At 37.1% G+C, this 12,122-nt stretch overlaps 2 protein-coding genes across 4 annotated transcripts in view; one reads left to right on the forward strand and one right to left on the reverse strand.

Annotated features, from left to right (window-relative positions):
- LOC141631854 (uncharacterized) overlaps positions 1 to 12,122 on the reverse strand; it is a 109,586-nt gene that overhangs the window by 32,816 nt on the left and 64,648 nt on the right. The gene's annotated exons all lie outside the window — the stretch shown is intronic.
- Positions 348 to 6,180, forward strand: LOC141643939 (uncharacterized). 3 transcript variants are annotated; one of them, XM_074453339.1, is made up of 7 exons: positions 348 to 638; positions 1,629 to 2,089; positions 3,272 to 3,455; positions 3,581 to 3,805; positions 4,140 to 4,256; positions 4,948 to 5,181; positions 5,704 to 6,180. In XM_074453339.1, exons 1-7 carry the CDS (start codon positions 531 to 533, stop codon positions 5,905 to 5,907), a joined length of 1,533 nt encoding a protein of 510 aa, XP_074309440.1. In that variant the 5' UTR covers positions 348 to 530; the 3' UTR covers positions 5,908 to 6,180. The 3 variants fall into 3 exon arrangements, with proteins under 3 accessions (XP_074309440.1, XP_074309442.1, XP_074309441.1); XM_074453341.1 differs by lacking the exon at positions 348 to 638 and adding an exon at positions 1,098 to 1,119; XM_074453340.1 differs by lacking the exon at positions 348 to 638 and adding an exon at positions 1,194 to 1,270.

Genomic DNA, 12,122 nt, shown 5'->3' on the forward strand with positions numbered 1-12,122 from the left:
AATTTTGAGATAGAACAAACAAGTCGTCTTACTTGTGACAGACATATACATCACAAGTTTGCGATCGGTCAAATACTATCCATGTGGCTAGATAAGACAAAAGAGATTGTTACTCTCTAAACACTTTGCTTTTGTCTTATCTACCATACATGAGTAGTACTTTGACCCATCACAATTTACAAGTTTACGATAGATATACTTGTCACAAATACCTTCGTCTCAAGGAAAAGTGGAAGACTACTCCACTTATATCTCCATCCACAAATGGAAAAAGAAGAAAGACAAAAACATTGACAGTAGGACATCTGACACGTGAGAGGTTTGATGAGTAAAGAGTAAAGAGTGTCACTTCCAAAATAATTTGAAAACAAAAACAAACTGTTACTCCAACTGTCCCACTCAACTCTCCTCTGCAATTTGCCAATTAATAACCACCATTTCTTCTCACTTTTTATTATGTTTTCCCTTTGATCATCATCATTATATTCATTAACAAAATCCAATAAATAAATAAATGCTTATATTTCACCATGAATAATAATACTAATAATACAAATAATACTAATATTAATAATGATATTCAAATTAATTCATCTCCTTCTTCCTATAATTCTGCTTCCATTTCTCCTGCACCCCAGGTTTTTAATTTTAATTTTATTGTTTTGGGCAATTTTAATTTGGGCTGTTTATGTTTATGATTAATTTAGGAGTATGAATGGTTTTGATTTTTGGGTTTTAGAAGTTGGTAACTGTTTTTTGCCTGGTTGACACAAATTCTTGTTTAAAACGGACATATCCGTTTTAAAAGGGTTATCTTGTTACTGTTATTGGGGATTTGGGGTTGCTTATTTGTTGATTATTTATTGGTACTAACTTTATTGTAGTGAAATTTTTAAGGTTTATCTTGTTACTGTTATTGGGGTTGCTTTTTGTGATTCAAAGTGTATATTCCTTTTCATTGTTTGCCTTGTTCTTTTAGTATTGTCATTTTCTCTTGTGAAAATTTCATTTCATTATTTGTTTCATTATTTGGTATACTAAGGCTAAAAAGTCTAGTGGCGGAGTCAGGATTTGCAGTTAGGGTCAAAAATTTTATGGGGCGAGTTATTGATGATTAAGGTACACTAGGAAAAAAAATCGAAAATTTTAACTAAAAATATTAGGTTAAGAGGGGGACTGCTCCTGCTAGTTCCCGTTAGATCCACCACTGGTGGCTATGACCCTTGCCTATTCATGTTATTGAGTTTTTGGTTGTAGTGTGATGGTCAAGGTATGTCAAGTTGGCAATTTTATGTGTTTTTGTTTAGGATAATGGTAATATTTAGATCAAAATTACATGATTTACTTTTGAGTATTTTGTGTGGCTTGGATTTGGAGGGTTTGTAATTATTGATATCTAGGCCAATGGAAACCCTAATAATCCGTGGTTTTGATGATCGATGTTAGTCGACCCCAAATCATATTGGGACTAAGGCCTTGTTGTCGTCGTTGGTTTTGTGGATGGCAATGTGCTCCATTAGATCAAAATGAGAGTTTTTCCATTTCTTTTGGTATCTATGTGTTGTATACTTGCAGTTATGATGTTTGAAAAATTCATTACATTTGATATGAGCTTCTATTTGATGTAGGACGTTGATCCTAGTGGAAGAAACACTAACCGTACCTACGCATTGTCATTTGAGCAATCAAGACATTGGCAAGATGTGTTCTGGTTAGCAGTTTTCATTGTGCATTTGGGAGGATTAGGACTTCTTTTGGTTGTTCTTGGTCTCAATAGGTTTATGAAAAATGACAGACTAAATATTGATAAATTTACATTTATATTTCTGGAAAACAATCATGGACGGACCGAGTACTACTGGCCTTTGTACGCAGTTGCTGGTGGCGCTGGTACATTTCTTGGGTGGATGTGGTTGTTATTGCTTGGTTCTCAGGCTAACCATATGATGAAAATATCAGTCCACATTTTAACCACTTATCTTGCTGTCGTCAGTATCTTTTGTTTTTGGGCGAAGCAGTACTTTTGGGGATCAGCATTTGCTGTTGGCGCATTTATGCAGTTTTTGTATGTCATCTCAGTCATAGACAGGTATTCAGAATGTTCATTCAAAATATTTTGCTCTTTCTGAAATTATATGTGCTCATTAGCTGATCACTAAAGTCAAATGAAGACAATAAATTTGGGATGAAGGTAGCAGTAAACTAGTATATCTGCTTCACTGAGTGGTGTATCGTGTTTACGTCTCCCCTCATTTGCTGTCACACACCTGCCTCCCTTGAGCATTCCTTCGCTTGCTTAAAATTTGACTTCGCTTAAAATTTAGCTTACTTTCATCATAGTATACCCCTTTTGTTGTTATTTTCTTAACCTTAGCTAGTAAATTGACTAAATTACAGTCTTGCTTGGATTCAGTCATCACCTTTACCCACTTTTCTTTTTATTTATGAGGATGTTTGCCATTCATTTCTAAGCATACTAAACAAAGGCGAATTTTTTAGCTATGGTTATTATAGCTTCATATGATCTAGATGATGTGTGACAGTGAGAGGTTGTTCAATGGTAATCGGGATAAGACAAATTCATTTATATGTCAAGATTTGCATGAGTGGATTTCATATGATCTTGTGGAAATACAGTGCATAACTCATTATGAGTAAAATAATTGCTTTCTGGTGAAAGTGGTTATGTTATCCTCTTTCGTCACTATTGAACTAAGTTCTTGATGATAACACGTGAATGACGTGATGCAGCTCTATTTAGGGCTCTAGCAGAATGGGTGGGTTATCTGACTACCATTACATGTGTATAGTCATATACTTGAAAAAGTAGGGTTCTTGACAGAATTATAGGCTGGAAAATATCAAATCTTCCAACTTAAAGAAAATGATAGCTGCGTGGTGCTTCACTTGAAGGGTATCTTTTTTTAAAATTTTCCTGGCCGTTTCTTTGAAAATCATTTTGAAGTTGCCCGAGGTTCCCAAGTGTCCATACCTTTGTTTGATTGTCGAGTATTTGACATGGAGACACCAGGTAGCATGAATGGGAAGTAGAAATGTAGAATAGATCTTAGGTGCCAAACATTATTGAGTGGCTGCACAGTTCATCTTTCACGCTGCATATAATCAGCTTACTATATGTCGAGGCAAAACTTTGATAGTTTGATCATTGCTCACCTTTTTGTGCATACATACTTTCTTCTGAACAATTTATTTTCGTTTCAACCGTGAAATAGTGAGTAGAATATCATGGCCTAGCAATGTTTTCCTGCAGATTACCATTCACGATGCTAGTGCTCCAGAAAGCTGTAAAAATGACATGGAGCCTTCCTAAAGTTATGAGCATAACATGTATATTTATTCTGGTCATGCTTTTATGGATGGCATTGTGGTCTTTTGGAGCTGCTGGCGTTGTGGCTTCCAGCATGGGTGATGGTGGACGGTGGTGGCTTCTTGTGGTGAGCGGGCAAGTTTGCTCTCTGTTTAATTGGCGGTATAATGATAGTGATCAGTCCTGATTACTGTTATTTGTTACCAGCATTTTCAACGGTATGTGATGTTATTCCTCTGCCCGATTGTGCAGGTGCTTTCTGTAAGCTTATTCTGGACAGGTGCTGTTTTTTGTAACACTGTTCATGTAATAGTATCGGGGATTGTTTTTCTTGTTCTTGTCCATGGTGGTCAAGGAACAGCATCCATGCCCCCCAACTCCTTAATGAAGTCTTTACGCTATGCTGTTACGACTTCGTTTGGCAGTATATGCTACGGGTCACTCTTTACAGCCGCTATTCGTACTCTCAGATGGGAGGTATTTCTTCTATTACCACTTGTAACTAACAGTATTTACGAAATTTTTTTGGTTCCTTGGGCTATTTCCACCTTTTTTTGTGCGGGTTGACTAATTTATTTTCACATTGGTGCCATGAGGTTTCACTAATTTCGTTTTGGTGACATGAGCTATTACTCATTTAGATCATCAAAGTTGGTTAATCGGTCATATCCTGTCACAGAAGCGGAATTAGTGAAACCTCAGAAAACCAAAGTGGAATAGCTGAATCTTGGGACATTACAGCTGATACTTTTTAATATTTATTTCATTGGATGCCACATTTGGATTGATTGTATTTTTATAATATGAACAGATACGGGGATGTCGTTCAAAGATTGGCAATAATGAGTGCTTGATTTGCTTTATTGATTTTCTATTTCATCTTGTGGAAACCCTTGTTAGGTTCTTCAACAAGTATGCCTATGTACAGGTTTGTTTATGCTTTACACTTTTGTTTCTCTCATTTTCCCTTCCCAAGAACTTCTAATGATGCTTATGAGTCGTACACGCCCTCCCAAAAAATTCGGCAGCAATAAAACGTTACCAATGCTGAAAAAAGTTGACACTCAGTGTTTTAGGTGTTCGGTGTCATTCGAGCCGAAGGAAAAGTACCGATCTAAACTCGATGTTTAAAAACTAGCTTCTGTTTTAAAAACTCGTTATAAATAAATAGAAACCAAAGCAATTATCAATTTGTTGCAGACCCAAAATCAACTCAATTCAGTTAATTAATTGGTTTTTGTTTTAAGTTTTAACCAGAAAATATAGTTTTAAAGGAAAGACATATGGGTAATGTTGACCTCTCCTTGACTCGCCATATGTGTGAGCTTCCGAGGCATTGGCATAGTATTGTTATTGGTTCAGTTATCATATACCTTAAAGGACTGTTTGGTATATTATCCGTCCAATCATAAAAAAATCTTTTTGTTCTCTAACACAACGGTAAGGCTGATGGGAACATTAAGTCACTTCGACAGCTGTTAGTTTTGGATGCCGTTGATCTACGCATCACTCATCAGAACCCCTTATGTCATTTGCTTATCTATCTCACCACTGTTCGCTTGCTTCCGTAAATGAAGGTTTTTTTTGTGATATCTGCATCGTAAACTTCTACTTAACAGATTGCAGTCTCTGGCAAAAGCTTTAATCATTCTGCGAGAGACGCCTGGGAATTGTTCCAGTCAACCGGGGTAGAAGCTCTTGTTGCATATGATTGTTCCGGAGCTGTCCTGTTGATGGGAACTCTTTTAGGAGGCCTCATTACTGGAACGGGTGTGGGTGTCTGGACATGGATCAGGTCAAGTGACAGAGTTTTAATGGTCGGCTCCACCTCCATGCTGATGGGCATGATTTTGGTAAATAATCTTATCTATATCTGATGTAGGTCCAAGACTCCGGTTATGGGCCCTCATTTTTGTTCTTTTGGGACATGCAATCATGCATCATATTGGTAGGGCACCAAGCATATAACCACCAGACAACCGACAACCTTTATTTTTTTGCTATCATTATTTGCCTCTTTTCTCCTCTTTTTAATGACGTAAATATGTCGTGACTTGATCAGTAGAATAAAAGAGCAATACTGAGTAGTAAACAAAGTTATTGTCTGTCTGTTACGACATAAGATAATTGTGCAGTAAACGTTGCAGATATTGGCTCGATTGCTTGAAAATTTGAAATATAGTCACAAAAGTTTAGAAATTTTTTTTTAAGTTGGTCGAGATTTTGGAACAATGCTAAAACCTTCACGAACATGATGCTTCTAGCGTTTGCAAATGTCACTTAGCTTAGCTTGTGTCATAACCAGGGATCGTCAGCATCAGAGTATTTCTTGTCTGCGTCACTGATGGCTGACGGCTTTGTTTGTCCGTCCATAGGTTGGGTTGGCAATGGTGGTGGTGGAAGGTGCAGTTACAGCATTGTACATATGTTTTGCTTTGGACCCCCTACTCGTTCATCGCTGGGATCCTGATTTCTTTAACCACATGTCGGAAATGCTTCATCAGCGCCTCCAACACAGGAGTGCACGGGGTCGACAAGTTTTGACTCGAACTACTTTAGACTTGCATTTGCCAAATTAGTTGCCTGCCTAACTGTTAGATGTTAATGCCATGTAATTTTAAGTTAACTGTGTATAAAAACAGCTCTAGAAGGAATAAAGAACGATTTGCTTAATTGCTTTTGGACTCAATTGTTTGTACTATCCATATGATATTATATCTTGGAAAGATGTATGAATGGGAAATGAGTCAATGACCTTACTTGAACATCATTTTTTCTATCGGATAGTACCTCTGTATCCCTAAGAATCTTAAGAAGTGATGTATGAAAATGGAATTACATATTGAATTTAATTAAACTTTTATTACTTCATCTGTATAATTTTTCACCCCATTTATCGAATATATACGAGGGATATTTTATTAAAATGAGGTGAAAATATATGTGTGAAGGTAGTGCTTTTTATAGTGCTTACTCCCTCTGCTACAGACGTCACAGTGAATAGCAAACACTTGTTTCATTTCAGGAGGGAAAAGTAAAATAAATGTAAAATATTAATGATTGAGATGGCGGAGAGACTAGTATGATTTTTCACAAATTCTTGTTTAAGATAAAATTATTGGTCTTAATTTTGAGTTGGGTTAAGTATGTTAAATAAAATAAAAGTAAAATTCTTATGGAAAATAATATATTTGTCTTATCTATACAAGTTAGATACTTTATGATCCGTTTAAATCTTATGACAAATATACCAATCTTATGAGACTAATTGATGCTTTTAAGATAATCTACTAATTAAACTTTTTTTTCAAAATAAATAGATTATAAGGAAAAATTATGAATTATCACCTAATATGTTCCATTTTTTACAAATTACCACCTAATATATTCAACTTTACAAATAACCACCTACTTTTCATATATATCCACACCATTTTCATCTATTCTATATTCTTGTGACGGTTTTGCGTAATTATCGACTTGATTTCATTTTAACGACTTCCAATTATTTAAATGACCAAAACACCCTTACTAATTAGATATACTTATTCACTTTCTCACTCAATTCCCAATTACATACACTCATATGACTAGAAATCAATTTAGGGATTCCTTCATTTATCCCCTTTTCTTCATCTTTATCACCCGAACCTAGATTTCCGGGTGAAATACTCTTTCATCACCATTAATCCTCTTTTTGTATTATTCTGGGCTACTGGTAGTTTGCATCGACATTTCTGGATTTTGCAGTCATTATTCGTGCATCCGAAACTGCTTCTTCTACCTCCTCGGCTACCTTACCGCATGGTTCTGCTTGCTCAGATGGTTCAAGATTGTTGTCTCAATGGTGATGAAAGAGTACAATTCAAGCTAGGGTTCATTTAATTTCCTAATTTTCTGGGCAATTGCACCACTATGAAATAAGTCATTAAGCAAGCAGCTTATTAGTTGTCCAAGCATGTAAAAATTGGTTTCACTAATCTAACCTCATTTCAAAGTGAGTGACCATTTCTGTTTTTCTAAAAGCAATCAAAAAATGATTTTGCTTAATTTTTACAGGATACAAGTTAATGCCGTTTTAATCCAACTTTATCCATCAAAATGCCACCAAATGTCCAATAGCACCACAAATCAACGTAATAATCGAGTCAAAAGATAGATTATGATGACGATTCAAGATAACGTTTTTTGGGTAAGTTTGGGGTTTTGTTTCAATTGGGTTAATGTGAGTGAGTGAGTGTGTGACACCCCGCGATAAAGCGGAAAATATAACTAGTAAATTGATGCGGAAATTAGTGAGATTTTAAAAACTTTTAAATTACTAGAAAAGATTAGCACGCGGGTGCCACTAACGAAATGAAACAAATACAACAATAGACAATTTTAGGTTATTACAACCCAAGTCTAGAAAGCGGGGAAAAGATATCCCACGAATAAACATATAAGGGGTTTCTAAACTAGAAACTAAGGTCCAAGGGTTTAGTTCTCGCTAGCCCACACGTCTTCTCCATGTAAGCATCTTCACCACCTGTCATTCATGTAAACATGAACGCCACAGTCAGTGGGGAGTAACTCAAGGTTCTCCCAGCCACAATATGTCGAAATGCAAGTAAACAACCACTAGACCTGGATCGAACCATATCAAGTAGTGTTCGATTTCTCCGTTCGGACACACCATTCAGCTGAGGTGTTCCAGGTGGAGTTAAGTGTAGGGCAATCCCACAGTCCTTTAGGTGTTGATCAAACTCGTGAGAAAGATACTCGCCACCACGATCCGAACGCAGTGTTTTAATCTTTCTACCCAATAGGTTCTGCACCCTATTCTGGTATTCTTTGAATTTCTCAAAGGATTCACTTTTGTGCTTCATTAAGTAGACATATCCATATCTACTTAAATCGTCCGTGAAAGTGATGAAATACCTATAGCCTTCTCGTACGGTGATTGACATAGGTCCACATACATCCGTGTGTATGAGTCCTAATAGGTCAGCAGCGCGCATTCCAACACCTTTGAAGGAAATCCGAGTCATCTTACCGATGAGACATGATTCACACGTGCCAAATGATTGAAAATCAAAGGCCGAGATAGCTCCATTTTTGATGAATTTGTTTTACGCGTTTCTCATTAATGTGTCCCATACGGCGATTGCCATAGATACGTTTGATCTTTGTCACCAACCTTTAACTTTTTATTCATTACGTGTAATATTTATTTGTCCGATCTAAAACATAAATTCCATTCATGGAGACTGCCTTGCCATAAATCATATTGTGTAATGAGAAAATGCAAGAATTATTCTCTATTACAAATGAAAAACCAAGTTTGTCAAGTGCGAAACGAAATAATGTTTTTCGAAAGACTAGGTACATAATAGCAGTCATATAATGACAACTCAAATCCGCTAGGAAGCTGGATCACATATGTCCCCTTCGAGACGGCAGCCACTCGTGCTCCATTCCCGACACGCAGGTCCACCTCACCCTTTACGAGGGGTTCGATGTTTCGGAGCCCCTGCACATGATTACACAGATGAGAACCACAACCAGTATCTAGTACCCAAGTTCCGTAACTTGCGTGGTTAATTTCAATCATATGAATAAAAGTAGAAGAGGAAGAAAACATACCAACAGGTTTAACACGACCTGCCTTTATGTCCTCATGGTATACGGGACATGTACGCCTCCAATGCCCAGTCTTGTGGCAATGGTGACACTCCATGTTACCATCCTTGCTCTTTGTCGCGCCTGATGAGTTACTCGACTCACCAGGACCACTCTTACCTGAACCCGACTTCTTAAACTTCGGTTTACCTACTGCTAGGTTTGCCTGAGCTTTGCCCTTACCCTTTCCTTTGTTTGTCACAACGAGAACATCTTGTTTCATGCTCCCACTGAACTTCATGTCCTTCTCGGTCCGTCGAGAAGGGAGTGCGAGTTCATGGGGAGTTTTCTTCAAATCATTCATATAGTAATTCGCTCTAAAGAGCGCAAAACCATCGTGGAGTGAATGAATCATGCGGTCGATCACAATGTTCTCGCTGATCTTACAATTAAAGGTCTCCAACTTCTCGACATTCTCAATCATCTTTGAGAATGTGTGGGCTAACTGGTTGGCCCTCTTTCGGAGTCTCGCATCAAAGAAGCGAGTGGTATGCTCATAGGTCACGATTCTCGGTGCTTTGGAGAATTCCTTGGTGAGCGTGGTGAAAATCTTGTTCGCACCATGGGCTATGAAGCGTTTCTGCAAATTGGGTTCCATTGCAAAAATGAGCACGTTTTTAATCGCACCCGCTTCCATACATAAATCATTAAACTTGGTGATTTCAGACTCTAGCCGTGGGACTGGGTTTGCCGGGATGGGCTCTAATAGATATTTGAGCTTTCCGTCGCAGCCGCAAGCATTCCGTAATGCCGCCTCCCAATCCGCGAAGTTTGATCCATCATTCTTGATCGAGTGGGTGATTCATCGATTCATGAAGATCCGAAGCCAGGACTCACGGTCCAATGTGGCACTTGGCATTGGGTTATCAGTAGAACCAGCCATTTGTTATTAGCAGTTTAAAAGTTCGTGTTCTACACTGAAAAAGAAAGAAAAACAAAAACGAAATAAGCAACTCATCGAGGTGATTTAGGTCTATTTAAAAATTCATTTTAACGTGTAGACTCTTGCACTTGCATAATTGATCTCCCTTAAGAATGATACAAGTGATCCCAAGACTCAATTTCTGTAAATTGATAAGCCAACTGTTTAGCTAATTCTTCCGTAAGAACTCTTGGTCGATAGATTTCCGTAAATCCTATCTATAGTCCACCATGATCACAGGATCGTACGAGTGACCATAGTGTTGAGATAAAATAGGTCAATCGGTTCCAACTTACCCGACGTAGAAGGGGTCATATTATGCCTACCGACGAAGAAGGGACTCATTGGAGTTTGACCTATAAAGACCGTTCTCAATTTTTGTTTATACGAGGAAGATCCCATCAACTAAATTATAATTCATATTAAGTGAACGAATAACTAGCGTCTGCGTGAATGAATTAATTTGGGTGATGGCTTAAAAAAACGTGTGACATGAGAATGTCAAAGAAAACTAACTCGTGACCTCTATATGTGTCAGTTTTCATGCAATTATTAGGTGGTTTGGTTTTTAGGCGGAATATGATGCATATTATCGTTGCGAAAAATAAATAAAAGAATGCAATACGTAAATAAAAAATTCCTAGTGTGGCCTATCTTAATAAAAAGAACATAAAACAACTTTGGAATCCACCGTTGGACCCGAGAAGCTTGTCTTGATGTTCCATCTTGATCCATGTAGCGGGAGTGAGCATCCGGTCTCCATCTTTGGTCTTCTCAAAAATTACAATTAAAATTACAAAATATAAACCTATTTACATTCTAATTAAAAACTGTAATTACAAGTGAAAAATCCAAAACGGAGATACGAGATCTCAAAATACAACCAAGACCGTGTTCCATCATTACGGTAACACGTTCTACTAAGGCCACACTAAGTTACAACCGTTTGTAAAATAAATAAATACGTAATATAAAGCATTCACGGCATTCAAAACAGCGATAAAAGAAAATGCATCAACTAAAAACAAATTTATTCGTGACATAATTCCGTAATTATGTTAAATTTATCCAAACCACCTTTTAATGATTAAAATTCATGTGATAAAACCGCTTCTATCAATTTAATTTTAATCAAATACAATCCGTTACTTTAAATACGCTTTTAAAATAACTTAATGGTACGTGTGTGAACCGTTTCACAATCATAGCGAGTGTACAATATCCGTATAATGTACATTTTATGGCCAAAAGAGAATTTTTAGACAAAAAGAGTAAAATTCAAAGCTGCCAAAACAAAATCCCTCGATCCAGGGACAAAAGTGCTCGATCGAGGAAAAAAAGGGCTCGATCGATGAATCGCTAGTCGATCGAGAGGTATGCTAATCAGGAAGTACTCGATCGACAGAACTGGTGGTCGATCGAGGACTTTTATCAGCAATACTGCTCGATCGAGTACGATGACTTCTCGATCGAGCATTGGGGTTTTAAAAGTGGTCGATCGAGTACAGCAAGGACTCGATCGAGTAACAACAAGACAGAAAAACCTCTCGATCGATTGAAAACTTGGTCGATCGAGAACAAAAGTTTCTGGAAAACAGAAAACCCTCGTGAAAACAGTTTTGTCGAAACAAAACAATTTCAATTTTGATCAAAAACGCATAAAATCAATTTTATAATTTGACAAAACTTGACATATTATTATAATCTCCGTATAAAATAACAATATGTAAAAGAACAAGACGGAAAAAGTGAATCAACCGTGTAAAACATGTCACGGTTTCAACAAAAACGCAAACATCCGTGTATACAAGGCACGGATTTCGAGACAAAAGCAACTGTTTCAAAACCGTTTTATGAAAAACACATAGAAAAATTTACGTGGCCTCGCTCTGATACCACTTGTAGGGTTATATCCGTATAAGACCCTTTAAATTTAAGGATTATAACGTAAATTTAATATGCGATTATCGTCATAAAACATAAATACAATGAAACGTTAAAGATTAAGTAATCAACCTCGGGTCCTTTGTAGTGCGGCGTAAAGAACAGAAATCAACAGAGATTTCCTCCTAATTGTTGCACCCAAGATTGTCCGAGAAATGCCCTTGTGCTAGAATTAATCCTCTAATTGCCTTGCAATATTGAGAGGATGGTTTTGTGAGTTTTCGTTGGATGAGAGATCCGAATTTCGAGAGGCACTTTTCTCGAAAC

Source organism: Silene latifolia, chromosome 2 (genome assembly GCF_048544455.1).
Source record: "Silene latifolia isolate original U9 population chromosome 2, ASM4854445v1, whole genome shotgun sequence".
Taxonomy (NCBI): Eukaryota; Viridiplantae; Streptophyta; class Magnoliopsida; order Caryophyllales; family Caryophyllaceae; genus Silene; species Silene latifolia.

Coding starts and splice junctions, on each gene's coding strand:
- LOC141643939 (XM_074453339.1), top strand. CDS start 531: ATGAATAATAATACTAATAATACAAATAATACTAATATTAATAATGAT. Junction 2,090..3,271: donor GTCATCTCAGTCATAGACAG/GTATTCAGAATG, acceptor GTTTTCCTGCAG/ATTACCATTCACGATGCTAG. Junction 4,257..4,947: donor ACAAGTATGCCTATGTACAG/GTTTGTTTATGC, acceptor TCTACTTAACAG/ATTGCAGTCTCTGGCAAAAG.